A 27,621-nucleotide genomic window follows, 5' to 3' on the forward strand; every position below is an offset into this window, starting at 1 on the left:
AAATATCTATGGCTTACTAGAATTTAAAATAATCTGGAACTGGATGAATTAAAAATAAGGAATTATACTTAGGAATATATTAAAAACTTTAACTTAATGTTGGATCACCAAAAAGAGATGCATATTCAACTTCTTTATCCTTAAAAGAAATTTAGACATGACATCAAAAACAAATAAGATACATAAACTGGCTGAACTAAAGCCCCAAAATTTCATACAAAGGAATTTTCCAACCTTCAAAAGATACACATCAAAAATCTAATTTCAATTTCATTTGACAGTCAAAAGAGCATGATATTGACTAAATTGCCAGATCAGTCTGCATATTTCATTACCCACTATACTACTGTAAACAAGATCTCTGATATGGGAACAGTAGAAAAATGTCTACTATTATATATGAAATGAAAATGTTTACCTAAAAATTCTAATGTTTGCATCGTATATTCATCACATCTTAATGAACACAAATAAAAACAAACATTAGGTTGTCTGAGAATCTTGAAATTAACAAAAGTAGTTTATGCAAAACTTTAAATTTCCTTTCTGTTTATTAATCATAATAACATATAAAAATGTTTGAAAAACTATTAGTATTTTAAACATTTGAATAATTGAAAACAATGTGTTTTTGCTTACTTCAAAACAAAAATAACACATTTTAAAAGCACAACAGAGGAAGTGAAAGGAACAGAATTAATTTAAACTTTACAAAAAGTCAGATTTCCAGAATTAACAAATCTAGGAATAATTTCTGTTATCAGACGGTGCTGATAAAACTGGAGAATAAAGTATGTGGGTGGAGAAAGAAGAAAAATTCTTTGAGATAGTAAGGTTTAAAGAATGTAAGATAAAGAATGAGCACAACATATAAAAAGTTATTGTAAAATATATGTTATTCTTATCTTGATCTCAGTTAGAGAAATAAGATGATGGATTAGAATGAGAAGCAGAGATTAAATAAAAAAAGAGGAAACTGTTAAAAGGATTTAATTTAAGGATAGTGATAAAGCCAGGAATCAGATTGGTACAGAGTGGTTGTTGAAGAGAATTGACAGTAGAATGGCATGAACATAAACACAATGGAATGAGAAGGATATAGCTAGAGCTGGAGGATGAAAATAGGCCAAGAAAAGCATGGAAGCCTATGACAAGGTTATGACCCAGACAAAGTAAAGGAAGAAGAGTACTGCGTGGACAACAAACAAGGTAAATGACCTATGTTATACGTTATAGTGATATTAAACATCAATATATTTAAAAAGCATTCACTCTATGTTAGCATTTCAATACAAAAAAACTGTTTTACCCTCCTACAGTTCCTAAAATTGTTTTAAAACAAAAAATGATAATTTTTAGAGTTAACTAAGAAATTAAATTAATGGGCCATGGAATTTGTTCATGAGCGAATAACATCTGCTGATGAAACAATAACTCATAATTAGGTTAGGAATGGTACTGTTATTTCAATTAATTGAAATTATGTTTTTTATGGGTTAATTTTATATGATTCAAATTCTACTTTTTTAGTCTCAGTATTCATAAGAAAACTACCTGTGTACAACCTGCAATAATATACAAAAAAATAACCAAGGAAAAGGAGGAGGTGACGATTAAAACCCAAAAATTTGCCAGAAGTAGGAAAATTAATACCCACATTTATTAGATGAAAAGGGCCAAGAAGAAGACTATTAAAAAGTTTAGAAACAAATTATATTGTTAATATAACAAATGATGTGGATCAGTAGAAAATTAATTATTACGTTTTTTAATACATCATTAATGAGCCTTGGCTTCAGCAGCAACTCGACCAGTGGATGATCCGGCAGCCATCGGTTCTTCTTTAATTAGAGGAACAACATTCTCCAAAGCCTGAAATTAAAATCATTTGTATTTATGATTATTAATTACAATAAAATTTACAATTTATAAAAATAAAAAATATATATAATACACATGGTTACAAAATTCATGAACATGTTACTCTTTACATATTAAACAATATCAATACTTGTCAAATTAATACAGTACAAATGAAGTTCCTCTTCACTGTTGTCGGTAGACTGCCATCTAACAGTTTCAAGGCCAGGTGGAATATAACATATATATGTAGTAAAATAAATATTTTAAATGAAAATAAAGAATTCATGTTACATACGCTAAACAAATAAATTTAAATTAACCAAATACCAATACCTTTCCACAGGACAATACTAGCACTAGCTGTTAATAACATTTTCATCATAATCTGAAGCTAATAAATCAAGAAATTATTTGAATCAATAATTTAAATTTAATGACAATCTTAATTCAACACGGACAAAAAAATATTGAAGTACAAATGTCAAAATAGACATGCTTTTTTTTTAAATCTACACAATTTTTTATATATAAATATTTATTTTTTACCATGATAGTGTGTTATATTATGTGACACTAACCTCATGATAGTAATTTTATAATTTACACACCTTTTTATTGCAATTATTTAATTGTAATAAAAAGGAAGGAATAGAAGATTCATTCTGTATTCAGCAAAGTTCAGGTTCTGTTTAACAAGGTTAATGAACTGACAGTTATTTGCAACAATTTTATGCAATTTAATAAGGTTCATTTTGCAAATATTGAAAGCACTGTCATAAGACATGTGTGTATGTATGCACATGCGCGTTTGTGTTATAAAAATCAAGGATTCTGAACATAATTATTTTTAATTTATTAAAAAAAAAAATACACACACATATATAGTGTATATATATATATATAATAGATCCTATATTTTCTCAATATAGAATTAAACAATGCAGCAAAATACAAACAATTCAGTGGAAAATTCAGAAATAAATATAAAACAAAACTAAAAATTTATTGACTCTAATATTGGTACAAATTAAACACATTAATATTAGCAAGACAGTCTGTATATTTTAAGGTGTTAACTGCATATGAACAATCGACTAACTTTGTATTCTGTCAATGACAGTAAATATAATGAACTTCTTAGGAGCAATCAGTCTCAGTGCAGAAAGACCAAGTGCCTGTTACAATTAGTTTATGACAAAGCAGAACAAATTACTTTTATCAACATCTAGTTATCATCTTACCATGGTGTGAGTCTCACAAACCATTTCTTTTCTCAAACAACTTCAATTTTATAATTGATTTTATATCTATTGGATATATCAATAAGTAAAACTCTTATTAAACTTTATTTTAAAATGTTTCTTTTAATAAACCATTACCTCTTCGACTTCCTCTTTTGAAAACATGTGGAATAACTTGTCAGGAGTAACAGTCACAACTTCCACGTTACTAGAATTCAATTTCTCCTCCATAACTTGTTTTAAAATTGTTAATACTTGATTAACAGCATCCTTTAGGGTCATCGACTTAAACAAAACATAGAATTGAAATATGTTACAGGAAAAACATTCTTGTAAAAAAATATTATTAACAATTTACACAAAGTTTTAATTTTTTTTTTTTTCAGCTGGCAAACATGTAGCGCAAAATTGTGAACTATTTTCACAAGTGAACTATATTTTATATAAATAATTTACTTCTTAACTAGACCATTCTGTCATTTGATTGTTATTAATTATGAGCCATAATTTTAAACCATCAAAGGAAAAATATCATTTATCAATATTAATAAAACTAGATTCAATTGTAATGCAATACTTTATTCCAAATTCATGACTATCCATCTACCTTCTGATTTTTATTTCACTGAAATGGAAACTGAAACATGGAAACCATAAGCTTATAAAAACATTTTGAGTAATAACATCATATCATTTAACTACACAGAAAAAATAATAATTTTAGTCAGAAAAATAATACTGTTCAGAATAAAAAATTTTAACTTACATAATTTTGTCAAGGGTCTCCTAATCAAGCAGATATAGACACAAATCAAAATAATAGCAACCAAGTTATAACTGGCAAATACTTAATCACTACCTCAAATTGAAATAAAAATCTATAAATTCTGTTGTTTATTCATTTTATCCCTGGAAATAGTAACTGTCAATTTTTCAAAGATATAAATCATTTCAACTTAAACACTTGTTTATTTTTTTAAACATATTTCTATAGCTGGAGGTCTTGAAAAATACTGGTAATGTTATAGCAAAGTCAATGGAATTTTAAGTCTCCCAAAAGGTTTATATTCTATTTTATAATAGCTGCTCTTTCTTTATAAAACTGTACTGCAGAAAGTTGAAAAGATAAATTATCAAAAAAGTGTAATCATCAACAAAACATTTACTTTTAGCTAAGAAAAATGCTCTATAAATAAGATCTCCCAGCAGTGGTAGCCGTAACACTGTTAGACTGAGAGACTGAATACATAGTCTCTCTAATCCTCACACAAACTTTGTTATTAAACACTACTTCCTTATGTTAAATGACCAGTATTCAAAAAAATCATCGAACAAATTTCTTTTTTTTTTGTAATCCCTGACGTATTATTTTAACATAAGTAAATAATTTAAAAATATGATATTTGACAGCAAACCTGTTTTTCAATTTTTTTGTGTTTGTAGTGCAATTACAACCAAACATAAAGTTGTTTTCCTACTTTTTAAGACATTGTGGTCCAAAATTTATGTACTTTGAAGTACATATAGAATATAAGAAGTAGTAGTACATAGCAGTTTTTAAGAAACTTCAGTCTAAGTTTTATATACTTTGAAGTATGTTCCTTGTAAGTATTTGAAAGATGTGTATGAAATGGTTTTTCCATAAAATTTTCAAAAAGGCAGTTAATAGAACTGCTGGGAAGGCAACTGTCAGCACTTACTTACAATTCACTAAATCACAAATTTTCTAGGAATGCACAGGGTCAGCTACAGTGTATCTTGAGTTTAGTGTTCTCTTTCATCTTTCTTTTATATTTATATGCCACCCTACTGATGTAAATAATTACATATTGTTTTGTGATGAAAACAGTTTCTTATACAACCATTCCGAGTGCATGATGAATTATCATTTATCATGTAATGTTTATGGAATAAGAATGAATATGTTAAACAAATAAAGACTACTATACTTTATAAAAATAAAATATTATTAATTTGGTTTTATTAAAAATTTTATTATATCTGTTACGTTAACTCCATATCCCAGTAAGTTCGTTTTTCCATTTTTTTAATATTAATCCAGCTTGCTTTTCAACTTTTGCCCTGTGATCTTGGGAGTCAGTGGTAAAATTTCAAATAATTGCAAAACAAACATGAGTACTTTTCTTTGATGTAATTTATACCTTTCAAATTGTGCCAATGTTAGTCTCCTGGTACCTTCCTGTTCCACACGGAATGATAAGACATTTTTTCTCTACAGATTTGCAACAACTCATAATAATACTTATATTTATATTAACTCATAATAATTATATTAATACATAAACAAAAATATAAAATAATTTTTTATGTGTAATATTTTATATTTTTAAAATATTTTTTTCAAAATTAATGAAAAAAAATTTAATGAGAAAATGGTTCCAAGTTTTTGGCTAATGCAGTCTCATGATTTCCAAAATTTACTTAAATATCATGACATCAAAGTATTTACTCTATTCTAAATTTTTTAACTATGATTTCATCCAACTGATTCCTATTCAGATGAAAGCAATACTGGGGCACACTAACAAATGTAAATTTACAATTTCTTTGAAAAATGAAAGATTATTATTTTTTATTAATAAATTTAATAATTAGGTATTCTGCTTAAAATAAAATGTATTTTTTATAACTAACACTGATCCTGACTTGTAATTTAATTTTGGACCCAAAAATGGTCTTATGCTTTGATACAAATTGTAAATACACTAGCAAAAACTGAAATGAATGAAGTATATAAGTATATATGAATAAGTATATAAATATTACTAAAGTAATTACTTACTTTATGATAAACTTCCTGTAAACTTTGTTGAGCACCTTCACTACCAGAACCAATAGCTTTAGCATCAAACTGAACAAAGGTACCAGATGGGTCCATGTGAAATAACTGAGGCCCTTTCTCATCAACCCCAGCAAATAAAATTGCAACACCAAAAGGTCGACTCTGAACAAAACAAACACAAAATACATTAAAAAATTAAGCAAAATGTAACAAATGTGAACTCAAAACTTAATATATGCTCATATTTATTTGCTTATGTATTTTTTTAATATGAGTAAAGAAATCGGATAATTGTACATCTTATGGTATTACTTAAGACTTTATATACGAGGTGCTACCCAAAAGTTCAGGGATTTGAATTTCACGCACGAACCATTGCTGGTACAACCTGCTACCGCTAGATGTGCCTAACAGTATTCTTTGTGAATCAGTGTTCCAACAGCTGTGACGGTGAGAGGCTGCATTGTTGACTTTTGTGCGAAGTTCTAAATGGCAGATTTTAAAGAGCAAAGAACCTGCATCAAATTTTCCTTCATGCTTAAAAAAGCTGGTGCAGAAACCCATCGCATGCTTATGGAAACATTTGGTGACAATGCTATGAGTAAAAGTAAAACTTTTTTGTGGTACAAGCGATTCAAAGATGGACGAACGACAGTCGATGACTATGGGCGTTCAGGAAGACCATCAACAAGCACAACACTGGAAAACATCGCGAAATTGCAAGAGGCTATTGTTGCAAATCGTAGACAAACAATCCATGATGTTTGTGCAATCGTACAAATGTCATATGGGTCCGTGCAACGCATCTTGTCGGACAATTTGAACATGAGACGCATTGCTGCAAAATTCGTACCGAGACTATTGAACAGCGACCAGAAACAAAATCACGTAGCTGTCTCTGATGAATTGAAAAATTCAGCAAGAGATGACCTTAACTTCATCTCCAACATCATAACCGGTGATGAAACATGGGTGTACGGGTATGACCCTGAAACTAAGCAGCAATCATCGCAGTGGAATTCACAAAGTTCACCGCAGTCAAAAAAAGTACGCCAAGTTCGCAGCAATGTGAAGTCTATGATGATTGTTTTTTCGTCATCAAAGGCATTATCCATAAGGAATTTGTTCCTCTTGGTCAAACTGTCAATGAGATGTTCTATTGTGAAGTTTTGAAGCGGTTACGTGAAAGCATTAGGCGCAAATGTTCAGATCTGTGGGGTAACAACAGCTGGGTTCTGTACCATGACAACGCGCCCGCGCACACATATCGCTAACTGCTCGCAATTTCTTTGCTTCCAAAAAGATGGTAGTGATTCCCCACCCACCCTATTCGCCTGACCTTGCCCTGTGCGACTTTTTTCTCTTTCCAAAAATAAAATTTCAATTGAAAGGCCATCGTTTTAACATAATTGAGGAGATTCAGGAATAAACACAGAACGTGCTTCGAGCACTTACCCCTGCAGACTTCCAGGGATGCATGGAATCATGGGAAAAACACTAGGATCACTGTATCAATGCCCAAGGGGATTACTTTGAAGGAAACAGTGGAAATTTTAAGTTATGGTAAGTTATTTTATTTATATGGTAAAATTCCCCGAACCTTTGGGTAGCACCTCATGTGTGTGTGCGTATATATATATATTTCAAATGCTTTCATTCCACATTCAATTAATACATTTCAACTGGAAATTTTTTTCTCATTTGTATTTACTGAATCTACATAATTTGTGTAAATTAAATCCTATTTTAAAAGATAATTACACTTTTAATTAGAGCATAAACAAAGTTTAAATTTCTAGTTAAATTTGTAAAATTGAAACTAAAGTAATGGTATTACAAAACATCAAATTTCTAATCGAGTAAAATGGTTTTCTGAGGGAAGAAGAGTGTTACTGATCAGGACACTCATCAATGAGCAAAACTGATAAAAATTTGAAAAGTTTGTCAAACTGTACGTAAGAATCATTACCTGACTATTAGAAACTTGGTATAGCAAGTGAACAGTGATATACTTAGAAACAGGAAAAACTTGTAACTGAAAATTTTAACATTAGTAAAATATCTGTTAAAATTAAACAGAAACAGCTCATTGATAAACAGAAACAAAGGTGAGTTAAATTCTGCAAAGACCAGTTAGAAAAACAAGATGGCAATTTGAACCCTGCCATCATAGGTGATGAATCAACATGATACATAGGTTTACCAATATGACCCCCAAAATGAATCAACAAAGTGCAGACTATCAATTCTTCACACAAAAAATGTTTTGTGAGACAAATCAAGAGTCAAAACAATTCTGCTGATTTTTATTATATTAAAGGAATTTTCACAATTTCAAATTTAATTATGTGGAAGTGCTGAAAATGTTACATGAAAAAAACAGATGAAGATGACACTTTTTGCCAAATCATTGATCTTGTATAATGAAAATGAATTTATTCACATGGCACTGCCTGTGAAGAGTATTTATAAACAAATAAGTGTGTTGTAACACACCCACCCTAATAAACAGATCTGACTCTATGTGACTTTCATCTTTTTTCAAAATAAAGTAAACACTGAAAGGATACACTATGTCATCAAGAGTCAATAGCAGCTCTGACACTGATTCCAAAAGAAAAGTGGTTCCAAAGAAGCTTTGAAGTGGATCCACCAATATTCAACACTATGATTCATAGAAATTTTATCTTGGCAAGTTCATAAACTTCATTGCCAGCCCTTATTTTCCTAATAGCTTAAAACGTAATACAAAGTTACCTATAGATATTGTCAGAGTAATAAAACCAATCAGTTGTGTAATACATTATTTTTATGTACAATATATTTTGACATCATTCTTTACAGTAAAAACTATTAAACAAAAGAATAATAATTTAAAAAATAATATCCAAACCTACTAGAATCACATATTTTCAATTATTACAGTTATTAGGATAAACTTCTCACTAGACTTGTTAGGTTTAAATATGTAAATGAATTCATTTTCACATAATAAAAAGTCAACAAATACACATATCTATTAATGGAATATGGTTTGTTAATCATAAAATTCATATTGCCTCTCCTAACAAAATGCTATACACAACCTGAATTGCAGTCACTTGCAGAGTTTGCCCGCAAACAGTTCTCATATATGACAAATTTAATTAATATACTGCTTGCCAACACTGCTAAATAATAAGTATTACTTAAAGTTTAGAAAATATTGAAAGTTTATTAGTATAGGTTGTAATAACAATATCTTATGTCTTTCCTGAAAAATATGATTAGATTAACTATCTCAATATACTTTATAATATAACAAGGTAATTTATTTCTTGATTAATGACTGGATTTTTTCCAGTAAACAATTGTTATTTATTACATTTTTAAAAATGTAATCTAAACCTTTAAGATTGTGGGAATTTTTTGCTAATTAATTTTAATGAAAAAATTAAATATATAGATGCTACATAGATTTTCAACATACAGTTAATTACTTACACATACTTCATTTATGAGGCATGTTTTTTAAGTAAGGGCTGTTTTCAATTTGACACCATTAAATGCAGTAGAAACTGATGGCACTAGCGCAGCATGTTTATTTATATCAACAATCATCTGTTTGCAACAATAAGTTAACATTATTCACATCAGTTGCTGTAAATAGCCTGGAGCTGAAATGAGTATTACAGTAAATAATCCTGTGCGTTGTGAAGTGCGATCAGTAATTTAATATCTATTGGTGAAAAACAAATCTGCTGCTGATAATCATAGAGAGATTATCAATGTTTTCAGACCCAGTGTTATGTGAGAAGGTAAAGTGTGTCATTAGGTCAATGGTGTCATTAGTTTCGTGGAGGAAGAACGAATGTTCACGACGAAGAATGTAGTCGGTCACCTGACTGTCATCATAGATGTATTGACTGAAAATGTGAATGCAAAAATCTGTGTAAAAAGAAGGCTTACTGTTTTTCAATTATCGATTGAATTTCTGTTTGTTTCAGGATCAGTAATTTACATTTCAGCTTGAAAACTGGATCACAGAAAGTTGTGTTCCAGATGGGTACCAAAAATGTTGACAGAAACACACAAAGAAAAATGTCCTGCTGCAGCTCAAAAATTTTTGAGACACTACAAAAATGAAGGTGATGATTTATGAAAACACGTTGTGACTAGTAATGAAATGTGGATATCTTATTCAAATGTTGAGACAAAGCAGCAATCACTGTAATGGTGACATTGATTATCCCCATTACCCAAAACATTTAAGCAAGAAAGTTCAATGAAAAAGCTAATGGCTATAGTTTTTGGGATGCCAAAGGGATATTGAATTTCTTGAATGTGGAAGAACTGTTAATGCCAATATGTACTGTGAAATGCTTACAAAACTTAGACGTTCAATTAAAAAAAAAAGGTGTGGAAAGCTAACCGACTGGATTTTGTTTCTCCACAATAACGCACAAACTCACACGGCAAACAAAACCACACAACAATTGCAACAATTTTGTTGGGAAATCTCTGAACATCTGCCTTACAGTCCTCATCTTGCACCGAGTGATTATTACCTTTTTCTCCATTTAAAATAATGGCTTGAATCGCAGAAGTTTGGAGTTGATGAGAAATTGCAAAAAGAGTAATTAATTGGTTTAAATCACAATTTGTTTATTCTTCAATAATGGAATACTGAAGCAGGTAAGTAGATATCAAAAATGTATTGCAGTGAATGGGAAATATATAAAAAAATAGTATTTTATATATATGTGTGTATATATATAGATATATACAGAGTCATTCACGGGAACCGGATGTTTTTAAAATAGTCATAAAAAATTGAATATTTACTTCAAAAAAGTTTTATTGCTTATGAAACACTTGTTAAATCAAAGTATTTGTAATTACTCATAAACGAAAAATTATGTCCGGCAAGTGATGTCCATTTTGGGCAATACATTGTTGTAGCCTCTCACAGTAACTGGCCTCAATTCTTTGCAGCATGTCTACATCAATCTGGGTGACGTGATGACGAATTGTGATCTTTAGGTCCTCCAATATACGCGGTTTATTGCCGTACACACGTGATTTCAGAAACCTCCACAGAAAAAAATCACAACTACTCAAGTCGTGGGACCGAGGGAGCCAAGAAATGTCGCCGAATCTGGAAACGATCCATCCTGGAAACAAGTTACGGAAAACAGCCATTGTTGCCCTCACTGTGTGCGCTGTAGCTCCATCCTGCTGGAATAACACATTTTGAAAATCGATTCCCCGGTTTCGTAACTCAGGGATAAAAACCGTATTCAACATCGCAATGTAACGATCAGCTGTTACAGTTACAGCAGCGTCATTTTCTTCAAAAAAATATGGTCCAATAACACCGACCTTTCCTATTACACACCAGACAGTCACCTTTGGGCTATGAAGTGGTCTCTCGTGAAGCTGATGTGGGTTTCTTTCTGCCCAATACCAGCAATTCTGTTTGTTGACAAAGCCATTCAGATGAAAATGGGCTTCGTCACTCATTAACAATAACAAATTTTCATTTTCTTCAAAAATGGTAAGTATTTGTCAACAAAATTGTAATCGCTGCGTGAAATCTTGCTTGTTTAACTGCTGCACGACGGCTATCTTGTAAGGATGGAAATGCAGGTCTGTATGCAGAATTCGTCTTACCGTACTTGTGCTCATTTGAAGCGCTGCTGAATGCCTCTGAATAGAGCGGCGTGGGCTTCTGACAATGGCTTCCCTTACTCGTTCGATGTTCTCCGAAGTGCTAGCAGTTCGTCGGGGACCCGGTGGTTTTTTCTTCAATATTGAACCACTTGTTCGAAGGTTGTTTACCCATCGCAATATTGTGTTACGAGAAGGGACACTTCCATTACGATGGATATTAAACTGACGGCGGAAATCTCGCTGAACAGCAGTAACGGATTCGTCATTTCGCACAAAACTGTCATACGCATACAGGCGTTGGTCTAGCGTCCACGGCTCCATCTCAATGACTAAAATGTAAATGCTATGAACAAAGGAAACGTCAGACACCAGCCACGTGCCCCTCCCACCACAAGCGCCCAAGTACAACCCACTTCAAAAACATCCGGTTCCCGTGAATGACCCTGTATGTATATATGTGTATAAGTTTTTTTTTTAAATAAAGTTTTTTCAATTTCGCTCATTTCAATTTTTATCTAAAAACAGCCCTTACCTAAAACACATGCCTCATATATAATAATTGGGATATTTTTAACTAATAAAAAACATAAAACATTCACAAAATTTCACCATATTATTTATTAACACGTCTATTTTAAATCTGTACTAATACTGCTGACAAATATGTTTTTAGGAAAAAAATATTAACAAATCTAGAGAAAGTACACAAAGATAGCTTGATACAGTTCTGGTATCAATTTCTGCCCAACAACTTGTATAAATTCAAAGGTGTAAACAATTTTTGCTATTGTGATAAACACAAACAAAACTTTCTTGGATAATTCTGTAATAGTTTTTTCCAAAATTTCTGAATGAAAATTGGGAATACAAAAAATGTATAGAGAAATAAATCTCACTTAGTTGCATGACAATAAAAAAAAATACCATTATGCAAATAGCTATGAATAAACAAGTAGCGATGAATACACTAATTAGGAAAACAAGCTCATTAATAACAACACCACTATTAATATTCCCCACTAAAGCACACCCAAACCTCAATTTACATTAATCCTACACTTTACATGAAGAAAAAGGAAGATGTAATACCAAAGTAAATAAATAGTTTATATGACATCACGTACCATTGCACTTCCATCCTCATCAGAATCACCAAATTGAATAGCTAGATTTGAAACAGATTGTGCAACAGATTCAACAGTCATTTTTTCATTATAAATAAACCAGTGATTCTGGCACTCTAATCTTGCTCTATCCACCATTGTTCTTGAATCTGCTATAAGGCCACTGACAGCACAAGCTGTAACAAAAAATGTAAAATTTACATGGCTAATTTTAAACATATAAGCAGGAAGATAAGAGAGTAAATTAAATATAAACGGGATTTTATTTTTTTTTTTAAATGTATTTATTAAAAATAAATTTATTTTTCTACACAGTTTCCTGCTTTAGAAATACATTTTTCCCAGCGAGAAGGAAGGTTTTTATTACAGCTTCATGAATAAAGCTGGTTGCGTCAGGAGCCAATTGTGCACGAATCCCTTCAAGCCCTCGTCATCTTCAAATAGTGCCCTCCTAGGGCTTCTTTAAGCGGCCCAAAAAAATGAAAATCGCAGGGCGATAGGTCCAAGCTGTAGGGAGGATAATCAAGTTAGTCCAGTGCGTTTTTTCTACTTTTGAGACCGTTAGAGCAGCAGTATGAGGTCTGGCATTGTCGTGGAGGATGGCCTCTCCAATCAACTGGTCTCATCTTTGGCAGCAATATGCAGTCCTCACCTTGTTCAACAGCTGGCAGTAGTAAGCAGCATTGACAGAGTGTCACTCATGCAAAAAATCAATGAGCAAAATGCCTCACCAGTCAAAAAAATGGTTGAAAGTACCTTGCCAGCTAACAGTTGAGTCTTGGCTTTCACTGGGGCTATCTCCCCTTTCCTCCACCACTCCATATTGACTTGTTTCAGCTGGGAAGTGTAGTAGTGGATCCACATTTCATTGAATGTGACAATTCGACTCAAAAATGCATAACCTTCTTTTGAAAATCTTGCTGTAAGCCTCTGACAGACCTCCAAACATCTCAACTTCTGATCTGTGGTCAAAAGGCGAGAGATTCACCTGACACGCACTTTATCAAACTGCAGGTTGCTTGTGATGATCGCTTGACAGCTCCCATAACTTATTCCAACCTGTTCTGTAATTTTGGATATTCTCACCCATCAATCGTCTTCAAGAATGTTTTGAATCACATGAATGCCGAGGACAGCAATCGTGTTCCTGATTTTCTACTTGTTCTCGTCCTTCTTGTACTCTTTATGCCAGGCAAACACATGAGTCCTTGAACTGTGCAGTCAATCTCCGGAAAATTTCTGGTGCTTGAATTCTTCACGAGCAAGAAATTTTATAATTCTGCATTGTGCAGTGGAGGGGTACACCTGGTTGCTCCAACAACATCATGAACGTTACTGAAGAATTGGTTAGGGGTGTGAAATGGCCGGCTCTCCCCACTCTCTCTACCCAAGTAAACTAGAAGTGCAGGCCCAGTCCTACGAACCATAAACACTCAGGAACAAAAATCCCATTTATATTTGATTTATCCTTGTACATTTGGTTAAACAAAATCTCTACATCCAACCATTATATGTAACAAACAAAAACATCTACATCCAACCACTACATGTAAAAAATCATTACAATTTTAAGCATGTGTTACTTAAAATTCTAATTATGATAAAATTTTACCTTACTACAATAGCACACATAGGTTATGTATTTTTTTAAACAAATACTATTTTATTAAATTAATATTGAATTTTTTTTACCTACTGCTTTTCATTTTTATAGTTTACATGATTACTTTCAAAGAGATTTCTGCTTCTTTTGAACAGTTTTTTATGAAAACTTAATTGAGAATATAATAAAAATGGTGAAATTAAGGATGTTAGATGTTTGCTATTTCAATCATTGAAATAAAATTAATTCTTCTGCCAAGTTATGACATGTTGGTAGGTAGATAATGAAAATGTTGTTTTCGTGCCATATTTAAATAGTCTTTCTGCTTTCAAATTTAACTTGTAGTTTAAAATGCACGTAAAATTTTGTTAGTTTTTCTTCTTAATTTATTTTTAAGGGCAACATTTCTAAATAAAATTTATTATCTAAATCAGTCAAAATTTAAATTTTACTTGTTCATTAATTATATTTTCATTGCCATTTTTAAATATTGCATGAACATTTTTTTTTTATGTATGAGAGGTATTTCAATTTGTTACCACTTTCTAAAATCAACTTGTTTTCTAGACTTAAAAATATGTTTATTTTAACAATATAAAAGTTTTAAGATACAAGTAAAGGACATTAATTTTTTTTTCATTTAAAATTATTTTTATCGTTTATGCATCATTAAAGTATCATGTTAATTAATTAAATTAATTAATCAATATACAAAACAAAATTACATTTCTTTCTATATTATATCTGGTTGACCATACCTATTCTCTTTGTTCTCAGACAATACATTACGTTCTTCATATATCTAGTAATTACATTAAGTAATAATGAGTAGAAATTTATTTAATTTGTGAAGTACATAAAAAATAATAGAAGAAATCCCAAGAAAATAGGACTTTCAGATCAAAATTATTATGAATATTATACTTATTGGGAACTATGAATCTTATTTTTATGACTTTAAAGAAATTAAGTTCCCAAACAAAACACAAGTGTGGTCATAGAAAAAAAAATCACATCCATCAGAAGATCATTCAATAATGATAATGACTAAAACTGATCATAAACCATCCTCTGTAAACTTAAATCAAGAGTTAGCAGACAGATAACAGCACAAATATACATGTGAAAACTGTTCGATGCAAATTGCAAGGAATTGGGTGAAAAACCTGCTGGCCAGCAAAATTGCAACTCTTACAATTCGAATGTTCAATAAAAGAAAAAATTCACATGGGCCAAAAACACAAACAAACTAGATCAAAGGTAACAAACGATTTTATGCTTTGTGATGAATCACAATTACGAGGGCTGTTTTTTTTTTTAAAACTCTGATTATGTATCTAAGTAAACAAGAGATGCGTGGGAGCCAGGTCTGGCATTGTGCCCCCCTCCCCACAATCTCTGCCACTGCCGGGTCTATTGCATCAGTCTGAGCCAAACTATGGGCAGTTGAATATGGCCACTACAATTGATGCTCCGCAAAGTGTGATACGTATTCTGCAAGCAGAAGGATGTTGAAATCTATCAGAGAATGAGCCTAGTATATGGGGAAAACTTTGAGTGATGGTAGTGTATGGGAATGGTGTAGTAAATTTTAAGAAGGGTGAACAGACGTCCATGATGAAGGTGGGCAAGAACACAATCTGTCGCTAATGTATGCCTGGTTTAGCATGTCGACAAACAGAAGTTTAAGATAAGTGAACTTTCTGCAGAAATCCAAGAAATTTCAAGGTCTTCTATATATACAATTGTGACTGAAGACCTAAAACACCAGAAATGTTCTGCATGTTGGGTACTAAAAATGTTGAGTGACAATCACAAAACGCAGCAAATGGTGTCAGCCATAAGGTTTCTCATGCATTACAATAATGAGAGAGTAGAGTTTTTAAAGTCTTCCCTCTCATTATTGTTTTTTAAGTCTAGGTATTAAGACTTGGATTCATTATGGCAATCCAGAAACCAAAGAACAGTATAAGTGGAAGCACACTTTTCCAAACAAGCTTAAAATGTTTAAACAGAACTGAGCAACAGGAAACAATAGCTACAGTTTTTTGGGACCATAAAGGTGTCTTGGTGGACTTTATGGAGCAGAGGACAACATTAACAAAGGAAGTTTACTGTGAATCTTTACATGCCTCTGCAGAGCAATGCAGAACAAACGAAGAGGCATGCTCTCATCTAGTGTGGTTTTGATCAATGACAATGCATGACAGCACTGTGCTAACATGACACCAAGACCTTCTCAAACAATTCAACTAGGAAGTTTTCAACCAACTACCATATAGTCCAGACCTAACGCCTGCGATTTTCAACTCTTTTGAGAATTGAAGACATGGTTGAGTGAACAACACTTCGCCACCAACGAAGAACTTCAGGAGGCTATCAAGATGAACCTTACCTCACTGGTGGCAAACTTCTTTGAAGACGGCATTGGAAAGCTAGTGTTCACAATATGACAAATGCTTCAACATTTTGTCGATTGTGTAGAAAAATAAGTTAGATGCTACTCAACTTTTAGCAATAAAATCATTTTGTTATACCAATGTGTCTTTTTTTTTATAGCCTATCAGAGGTTGAAAAAAGCAACCCTCATATATTTAATAGTAAAATGTTACTTACACTGGAAGTGTGTGTTAGGAAGACTGGTTTTACTCGATAGATACCAAAAAAAAAAAAACATTGTCCCTGAATTGGTCCACAGGCAACTCCACAATTAGGTACCAAGAATGCACTTCAAACCTTGACATTCTCAGTATAGAGAACTTAGCAGGGTCAGTCCTATTAAGTTCTATTCTTAGCCCTGCTAAGTCAGCCCCACTACCTATTGGTTATGCTCTGATAGATAATGGGGAACTGATAATAGGGAAGAAGAAATCATTTTATATATATATAGATATAAAATTTTATACTTTTATAATACAAAATACTTTTTATATTCTTCTATTATACAAAATTATAAAATAGATATATAAAATTATGCTAATGAAAAACTATATTTAATTACAAGCAACTGTGTTCAGGTTAATTTGCATGTTACTATATGATTCTCAATTATTAATATAGAAAGAATTGGTTTGTGAACATATCCACATTTAGGCAGGGAATAATGAAATGCATAGAGTATAAAGCTACAGAAAAACACTACAATATTCACTTATCAATTAAAATTATGATATATCATGCTGATAAGTTCATAAATTGTTGAAAAATAGCTAATCTATCTAGTAAAATAAGGGACTATCAGAATAAAACATATAAATTTATTCCAGGATTCAATACATGAGTTATACATAAAAAGCTTGAATGATGCTTAATAAGAGATTTACTCATTAATTTACAAGTTACTCTTTCTTATTTTTTTTAAGTTACTAAGCTATATGGTAATTGTAGTGCTTCTGTACATCACTGTTTGTCTTTGCCATACTGGATACTTTCTGAAATTTGGTTGGTGGAATAATGCTTAGGTATGTAAAAGTTTTCCTTATCTCCTTTAAGAAACTGCATAACTTCCAAAGTTGATTTCAATATCTACTTCTTTGAAACACTTCTCTCTTGATTAAAAAGTATCCTTCCAGCCAACAAAGGTAATTACCATTCAGATATTGGATTAACTTTTGGTTACGTCATTGATTTCCAATGCAATAGTTGTACTTATTAAAGGTTTCTGCACCAACCATAAATCACATCTCCACTAGTTATTACATCCATCTAAAAGTTGTCATCATTTGGAATTAATGACACGTCCATTTGGAATTTCAATTCAATTTTCAATTATCAAATTTCAATTCAATTCATCAATTAATCATTCATAATTTTTAATTAATGATGTGTGTAATCTCTTAAGAATTTTGGAATTAAACTCTTAACTCATTAAACATAATTTCTACTTATCCAATATTTCATTGTCAGCCACTTATTATTAGTTTCATATTTCTTAATATTGAAAGGGGAATTGTAGCCACCACGTAAAAATTTGTGTGATTTAATTTTATTTTAAAGTGAAGAAAACTTTAATTGTAACTTTTAAGATGTTTGAACTAGATTATAAATACATGTATAAGATATCAATTGTGTTACAAATCGTTTAATAACTTCTAATTAAGCAGAATAGCTTATTTATTGAAGAAGAAAAATCTGAATGACCATAAATGTCTGCATGCAATAACTTCTTTGAAATAAGCTTCCTGTTATTGGGAAAAATTGTTGACAGTGAAATATCAGAAAAGTGGGAATCATGGAAGGAAAGTAATGTGTAATCAGTTCAGGGCTTTGGAATTAATGATGAATTAATTGATGATGAATTAATAATCATTAATGATCCATCTTTTAGATGGAAGTAACTAGGATGGATTATAATTAGGGAAGATGTGGATGTATGGTACAATTATTGGAGTGAAAATCAATGACATAACGAAAATTTTATCCAGTTTCTGAATGGTAATTGCCTTTGTTGGCTGGATTTTTACAAATTGGAAGCAAATATTATAAATACAAACACACACATACAAACATCTGCATACTTACATACATAAAACCACAATCTTATAATTAAGAACGACATAAAAAAATCAAACCATTTATTTACCTATATGTTTATCAACTTCAACAATTTTTTTTATAGTAGATGGTTCCATCAGTGAAGATGTTATTCTTTTTTCAACAGCTAGGACCACTCCTTCTGATGTACAAATGCCAATTGCTGTTGAACCAAGTTTAATTGCTTCAATAGCATATTCAACCTACATAAAATTATTTAAAAATATAGAATGATTTTTACAAAAAAGAACTTTTTTGATAAGAAAGAAATTGATCGTTATCAGCTGCACTACTTTTTAATAACAAAAAAGAACATATAGCGCGTGCACACGCGCACACACACACACTTCATATATGTATACACTAAAAATTTACCTGTTGATAAAAATTATGGCCAAAAAAGCATCTTCTGAGTTTATAACCCAATTCCTCAATTTGGTTACTAACCCATACATACCTTTTTTCAATCCGTTTGTAGCAGAGACAATAAGCAACAGTCAAACTTTCTTTTTCTTAGAATATGATACCTAAACCTCAAACCTTACAAAACTTTACTGTATCCCTTATACATATTATTAGCAATCTGCTATTGAGGTTTTTAATACGTAATTAGAAACACAAGTTAGAGTGGTGCACCTAGGAGAAATTTGCAAACAGCCCTAACTGTTTTACTGTTTTTGCAGCATATATGCAAGTGCTATGTGAAAAGCAATCAGTGTTGTACAGTTCCAGGTCGACTACTCCTGAGATGTGTGGTTAATTGAAACCCAACCACCAAAGAACACTGGTATCCACAATCTAGTATTCAAATGCATATAAAAGTAACTGCCTTTACTACCACTCATCTGTGATGTCACAACATAGCTGATGACTACAACAGCTATATGTCGTGCTACACTCTGTGCTCCTTGTGGTAGAGGGAATATTCACTTAGTCACTAGTTTATTTAGAGCTTTTTTTTTGGGATGGGGGTACAATTTTGCAAAAATTCTTTTTTGTAAATATTATTTTTTAATTGTTAACAAATGTGCCTAAGAAAAAAAGACCTTAATTAGAAGAAATCTCAAGATGATGGATGACCTTGCTGTACAGCCTTACCACTTTGACCTTTTAAGTTTAAAATTTAAGGGCATCAATGCCTCATGTAGAGAAGTAATCTGACCAAGTTTGGTCAAAATTGGTCCAGTAGTTCTGGATATAAAAAGTGCGATACTGAACACCCCCTCACACACACAAGCACAAACATAAGGAAAATTTCCATCTGGTTTTTTAGGTTCCTAAGGTGACAAACCATCAAAACCCAGTAAAAAATTCACATTTGCAAATTGGACTGATTACTATACTTTCCCTTCTAAAGCTATAGCGATAGACGGGAAAGTAAAAATTACTCAAGATTCCTTTTATGGGCTGGGAGTAATTTATGATGAAGTTTAATTGCAAAATTATTATTTTATGTTTAAATAAACTAAAAGTTTTAAAAATTAGTAGTTTTTTATTGTTTCTGCTCCCTCACCACCAAAATCACCTTTCATTTTTTCCTGCATTTACCAAGTTAAATGGAAGAAACTAAAAAAGATTTCACTAAAAAATATGTAACCAATAAAAAGTTACCTAAGATTTACTTTTTTGGAGTGTGTGATGAAACTTCATTGTAATATTATTACTAAAAGTTGATTATTTAAACTTTTAATACTATTAAAAGTTTTCAAAAATTTTTTTTTAATTTGATATTTTGAAACTTTGATCGGCTACCCCACACCCAATATTACCCCCATTGTATTTTTTTGAATGTGTGTCCTACTAATATGCCTAGGAAGACATTAAAAAAATTTGGTTAAAAAATATGCAACAAATAAAAAGATAGCATTTTTCTACTTTTGCGACCAATTTTTTATAATGGTAAGATACATGTATGTACTGAATTTAATATAAAGTATGGTTATGTTTGCAAAATTTTGAGAAAATTGACCTTCAAAACCCTCACCTCCTAGAGATATGTATGTACTCCAATATTTTTTTTTCCAACAAATTGTTCATATACATGTCTCGTTACACAATTACATCAAAATCAGGTTTATCCAGTCAAAAGTTATTAAACTTCAAACTCGCCAACATACAGTATGAACAATACTCCCCAATTTTTTCCTTTTTTCTGGGGTTCCTGGATCATAAATATCAAGAAATGTAAAAAACTTATACCCCATTTTTTGAATGTTAACTTACTTTCCTTCTTGCAGCAAAGCTCTAGAGCAATTATGTCAGAAAAGTAAGATTAATTTTTATTTTAAAATGTTCAAAATCATTGACTTTTTTGTTATTTATACTATACTTTGTGAGAAACATACAGCACTTAAATGAATCAATCATTGAGAAAATCTAATAACAGTAAATTCTTTCCTCTATTTCATTATTAAATACACGAACAGTTTTATCTTATCTTAAAATTACACATCCTTTTTATAAAAAATAATGTTTTTAAAACGACCATTTTGTTATTAATATGTAGTTCAACAAAATATAATCTATGTATTTTACAATAACTATACACAGATATAAATTTAATAATAATAATATTGGAAAGAAAGAGCGAGAAACTTGTGATAAACTGACTGAAATGAAAATGTTACTGCCAGGAACAGAAAATGTAGTAAATCTCTTGCTACTTGAGTCACAAGTCATTAATTTCCCTTAAACATTAAATTAGGGGTAATGAAGTATTTAGAAAGTCAGAAGTGGGGTTAGTTATACATAATTAAAAAATATCCATTTTGTTTAAGAAAAAAAAAGAGGCTTTTTGATGGCTTACAAACTCAACGTATTACATTAAGGATGCTGCATTTAGAAATACTACAAATAACTTAAAATTTTAGACTTGGGGCTAATTCAAGAACGTTATAACAAAGTTTCTAAATAATATTAAAGATTATCAATCAAACCATGCTCAAAAAGTTACAGGAATTGAGATGAATTATATTAGGATATGAATATTATACAGGATTTGAAATTATATTTTTGGCACTCTTTCAAAAAAACAGAGAAAAAATAATTTGCCTAAGAAATGTTAAAAAAAAGTGTTAAGTCTGTATGATTTATTTAAATGTTTGTCTGTATTATTGAGACTTTCTTCTCCTTTTAACAATTCATGCATACTATAGTGTGACATAGAATTTAACTCAGAAAGTATAAGGTTTGTTCATTTCCATTTTGTACACAATCTTAATATGATTGTGGAAGACTACTAAGCACACTTGAATCAAGCATAAAAGATTTTGGTTTTAATAATAAACATTATGCAACAGAAAAAAAAATTTAATTTTGCAGGCTTCTGCTACCTTTTATTATGGTCCAACTTATTTAAATTCGCTTTTTCTTGTTTTTAGCGAGTCATTCTTTTTATTTTAAACTATATAGTTCATTGTCAAAGTTCACATAAAATCTTTTAAAAACATAGAATATATAAATAACATAAATTAAAATACTGTATACACTGTTACTTCAGAACATGCTTATGTATATTGAAGAACCCTAAAAATATACAAAACATATCATAATAGTATTATAAATAATCAGATCCAATACACACACACACACACACACACACACACACACACACACACACACACACACACACACACATACACTCATGAACTTAAAAAACTTCTACTGTAATCTTACTTGAAAAAGGCGGCCTTCAGGAGAGAAAGTATTGACTCCTCTATCATATTCTGAACGTGTAAGAAACATCTGTAACATTTAAGATAGCAATTACAATATAATAATGTAAAGTGCAATTGTCATCAATATACTAATAAACCACTATTTACATACGCTTCTAATTCAAGAACACAAAAGTGCTTTTTTGTATTCAAATACAAAAAAGTAATGAAAAGTCTTCAGGATATCAATCATAATATAAATACTAAAAATCTGATGTGTACACCATATGACTTCCTTGTACACCTATTACATTACATATACACATTTTTTTAAAATGAAAAGTACATAAAATTATTTCATTAATAACTTCTGATATTTTTTCATATTTTTTTTTTATTTTTATTATTGAATTATTATTTATTGTAAAACGATTTTTTACAATCAGAGGTTAATAATTAATTATTAATAAATCAATACAATTAAATTTTAAAAAAAAGTCAAAAAAGGAAATGAATCAGTTGGATTTGATCTGATGTGCCTTCCCTTGAAAGATCCAAATATTTCATTAATTAAACTTTTATTTGACTATGAAGTCTGGAACAATGGAAATAAGTACCACATATGAATATATCATTGAAAAGCTCTCAATACTGTAGTTAAGAAAAAGTCCAAAATCCAAATATTTTATGGAATTTTTGGAGACTTTTGGTCCAATCAATTACAATCAAAAGGGAAAGTGCATAATTAGATGTTATAACAGTCCTAAATCCAAAATTTCAACATCCTATGGCTATTCATTTTTGAGTTATGGGTGATATAAATGTAAGTACAGATGTCATGCCGAAACTAGTCAAAATGGATTCAGGGATGGTCAAAATGAATATTTCCATTGAAACCTGAAAACCTAAATTTTTCACGATCACAATATTTCCTTTACTTCATACAAGGAAGTAAAAAGAAATTCTCTAACAGAATACTTTGACTTTAATGTATATAGATTTTGAAATAATTTTGAACAATTTTGGAGCAACCCTAAATCAGATAGTAATTACTCCATGTCAAATGACCCAATACCAATTGATCGACCTTCTTTTTAAATTTTACATTTTTTTAGTTTTGTTAGGAAAATATATTCATTACACTCAGTTTTATAATGTAGCAAATTTTAGCAGTAAAATGTCATCAAATTTTTCAGACACAAATTTCTAATAGGACTTAATTCAGGTTAAATTAAACAACAATTTTCATTATTAAAATCTTCACCTTTCAACTTATAAAAGCTTCAAATGATAAGATACAAGAAAGTGGTTTTTTCTGCAATTATCCATCTTTTATTTAGAAAATGTTGAGTGAAGGGTTGGAGCAAAACGAATTTACAGCAGTGTAAGAGTTGATGACTGAAGTTATCTCACACCAATTGTGGAGGGGGAATAATAGTTATTAGTTATAAAAAATAAAAAAACAGTTGTTAGTATTTTATCAATAATAATTTAATTTAGTTTACTTGTTTAGTTATATCAGTTTGCTAAATTTAATTGTATAACTCTACTAATACCTGAGAAGAGGTACAAATATGGATTTCTTTTTGCACAAAATTTTTGTTAATGATTCTATATCGGGAAAATAGCATTTTATGTCAATTTTAATTCTATAGCTCTATTACCTAAAAAATTCCTAACAAGATTTTTATTGCTCTTTGTACTAAACCTGTATTCTACAATACCAAAATTTCAAATATTCAAATTAAATTATAATTAACTTCAATTAAATTTATTGAATTTCAGATTAAAACTGGGTAATTCTGATCAATTACTTTATCTACTTAAAATATTTTTCAACTTTAATAAACCATATAATAGATATGCTTAGGATCAAGAAAACACAAACCATATGTTAGACGGCAGGTTTGGACAGCAGGTGAACCATGTAAGGTGAAAACCTGCACAGTGTTATCAGTACTCTAGTCAAACAGTAATCAGTTTTGTGAGTTTTGGCGACCTGTTCAGATACGGCTCCATAAAGCGGCTAATCCACTTTATGGAGAGCAGTTATGGTTAATATTAAAATTAAGGTTAGCCGCATTAAAGGTTACAGTATTATGGAGAGAAAGAAAAACCACAAACACACCTACAGTAATCAAGTCAGACTGGGAGTCAGCCACTGAAGATGAGTGACAGCTTCTACAAAACGAGATTATCCATCGTATATATGAATAATAACATGGAGCATGTGGTGTAGTCTCTCTCTGTAGAGATTATATTTCCAGTTAAACATAAAGTTGTCCAAATGTCCTACATGATGCTGTTAAATATTGCTATTCCTAGGTAATGTATACCTAACTTCTCTACACAAAAGTCTAACCTTAACTGTAACCTCTCTCCATTAAACAAGACTTGATAACTAACAAAAATAATAGCTAACTTATTACAGTACTCATAACATAGCACAGAGTTCAACCTTGTACAAGTCATACACTGCCCAAACCTGTTTTCCAATATTTAGATCTTGTGTTTTCCTGGTCCTAAGCATCTCTACTATGGTAAAATAAGAGTATGAACAAAACTGAAGTTGATGGAGGAATTGTGCAGAATTACCTAAATACTGAACTTCAAAAACTGAAAACTTAAAATTTTTATGAGCATAATTTTTTTTTATATTTAAAGAAAACAATACAAAATTTAAGACATCTCATTAATTATAAATGTTTAATGCTTGAAAAAATTGACATTTGTGACTTTTCAGAAACAGAATTTAACACTTGTAATAAGCATTTTTTTAATTAAAATTCTTACAAGTACAAAAGTAAAGTTTTTGTAATGAAAATCTCTTAATTTTAAGCTTTATTATATCTGAATTAGTCCTTACCAAACATCTGCATAAAATACACACAAAAATAAAATTACATCATCATTAGCTAACCCATACAAACAATAAAAGACACATGAAATGGCTATGTAACTAGCTTAATTGGAATACAATTTCTAACTACCAAAATTCTGGGTAATATGCATGGCTTTTAAAAAATGAACTGCAACTGGCTAACCTACTTTTAAATTTTAATAATAAAAAATTATCATGTAAGATTATAATTCACTAACCAATAAGAATTAAGTTAGCCTTGTGTTTCCAATACTTATGTAAAGATTTCTTTTTTAACATGCTCAACAGAATACTATTATAAGGAAGTTTTAAAATATTCCCAGAATAGATTTATTAACAAAAGATTGTACTTTATATTTCCATCAGCAACACACTTTTGTCAACTTTTAAGTTTTTAGGATCATTTCAGGAACCCTACCTTAATCTTTAGCCCGTTTGTTGTGTAAGCAATGACAGTACTGAGCTCTTGTACCACTTTCCTCCCATAATCAATTTTCAAACAAGTTAACAAATACAAGCAGTTTGTGCCAATCAAAATACTACAGTAGCTGCTTCTCCCATGCTTTTCAACTAGCGATGAAGTAATGAACTAACAAAATTTTTCTATCAATCAGTTGAGAAACTTATGTACTGTGGCAAATTAATAATAATAATACAACTTCTAATAAATTTCTTCAACATATCTCTTTATATCACACTGAATATGATCAATGTTTTTGTCACTTGCCAGTAATAACAACACCATCACTACAACCTATGATTTTAGTTTATTTCAGATAAGTACTTAATTCTCAGAATCTAGTTCTGAAAATCTTACCCACCGGGCTGGTATAGTGGTGAACTTGTTATTGTAATCAGCTGATTCTGAAGTACAGAGTTATAAGGTTCAAATCCTAGTAAAGGCAGTTACTTTTATACAGATTTGAATACTAGGTCATGGATACTGGTATTCTTTGGTGGCTGGGTTTCAATTAACCACACATCTCAGGAAAGTCAACCTGAGACTACAAGACTACATTTCATTTACATTCAAACACATATCATCCTCATTCATCCTCTGAACCAACACCTTACGGGTTCCAGAAGCTAAACAGAAAAAGAAATATTCTGGAAACAAACTTTGATTTTTAAAATTCTTTGAAACTGTGTTTAATTGCTGAGGAATAAAAAGATATATGACTTGCTGTTTATATTCAGTTTCAATAAAATGATAGGATGCAGTTTTTCAGAAAAAGTGTAAAATGTGTATATAATACAACCTCAATATCTGTAGAAATTTGAAGTCCACATTGTATTATAATTATTCTCAATACTTGATATCAATTGTATATACCACAAATTACAAATATTCACTGAACAAAAACTGGAATTTCCATAAATTTTCTAAAACTAGTATCTGCAATAATAATACACAAACAAGAGGATGATTAATATTCCATTATTGCTACAGCAATTCTGTTTCACATTTTATTTATTGTCACATACACTGCAAGACATTTAAAAATAAGAAATTGTTATTATTAATAAAATTTATATAACATTACTAAATGTAACTTCAACGAATAAACCCATTCAAAATTCATGTCACCTTAAATAATACAGGAGAAATGTTTAATTTCCTTCCACTTTCTACAGACCGATGATCAACTTGGGAACAAAATTAAAAATCTCTAACTCGGAAATAAAGTTCAAAGTGCATAAAAATTCAAGCTTGTCTACAGTTTTTATAATCACGAGTTCTGATGCGGGGGAAAAATTCAGGGAAAGAATTTTGGTAATAATAGGATTATCTATGATTAAAAAAAACATGTCTCCCTTATTAAAATTATAGTTGATCAAGCCTAATGCTATTATTTTTTTTTTAATTCTTTGAAAAGAAAAATCAAAAACTAAAAATCGTAAAACATTTGCAATCACCAGCTTAAACAGAATTATACGGCAAAATTTTGATTATCATCTATTATAACCTCACAATGACAACAAACAGTTCTACAGGACAGAATCTTTCCGCCAGTAACTCAAAATAATCAATCGCTAATGTAATCTTAATAGGTAATATTTCGTCAAAAACCAATAATAATAATAATAATAATAATAATAAAGCTCAAACCAAAACAAACTTACTCTGCTCGGACAAGAGTCAACCAGAACTACAGTCAACGGATTCCGCAATTCACTACGTCCAGTCACAGCCTTCTAAATTGAAATATTTTGTACAGATTTGCACACACAAATGTGTTTTGTAGTTGATTCAATACACCAAAG

At 30.6% G+C, this 27,621-nt stretch overlaps 1 protein-coding gene across 1 annotated transcript; it reads right to left on the reverse strand.

Annotated features, from left to right (window-relative positions):
- Window positions 1–1,695: 1,695 nt before the first annotated feature.
- Prosalpha5 (proteasome alpha5 subunit) lies at window positions 1,696–27,621 on the reverse strand. Its single transcript, XM_075360586.1, has 7 exons — window positions 27,481–27,621; window positions 22,495–22,563; window positions 18,869–19,022; window positions 12,684–12,859; window positions 5,908–6,069; window positions 3,243–3,389; window positions 1,696–1,872 (listed from the first exon to the last, which is right to left on the reverse strand). The coding sequence occupies exons 2-7, from the start codon at window positions 22,561–22,563 to the stop codon at window positions 1,780–1,782; spliced, it is 801 nt and encodes a 266-aa protein (XP_075216701.1). The 5' UTR covers window positions 27,481–27,621; the 3' UTR covers window positions 1,696–1,779.

Source organism: Lycorma delicatula, chromosome 3 (genome assembly GCF_047948215.1).
Source record: "Lycorma delicatula isolate Av1 chromosome 3, ASM4794821v1, whole genome shotgun sequence".
In the NCBI taxonomy this organism is placed as follows: Eukaryota; Metazoa; Arthropoda; class Insecta; order Hemiptera; family Fulgoridae; genus Lycorma; species Lycorma delicatula.

Bases quoted from the DNA above. Each gene is read 5' to 3' on its own strand.
- Prosalpha5 (XM_075360586.1), bottom strand. From the start codon at position 22,563: ATGTTTCTTACACGTTCAGAATATGATAGAGGAGTCAATACTTTCTCT. The intron at 6,070-12,683 runs GTACGTGATGTC...TGTTTTGTTCAG, and splicing joins ATGAGGATGGAAGTGCAATG to AGTCGACCTTTTGGTGTTGC. The intron at 1,873-3,242 runs GTAATGGTTTAT...TTTTAATTTCAG, and splicing joins CAAAAGAGGAAGTCGAAGAG to GCTTTGGAGAATGTTGTTCC.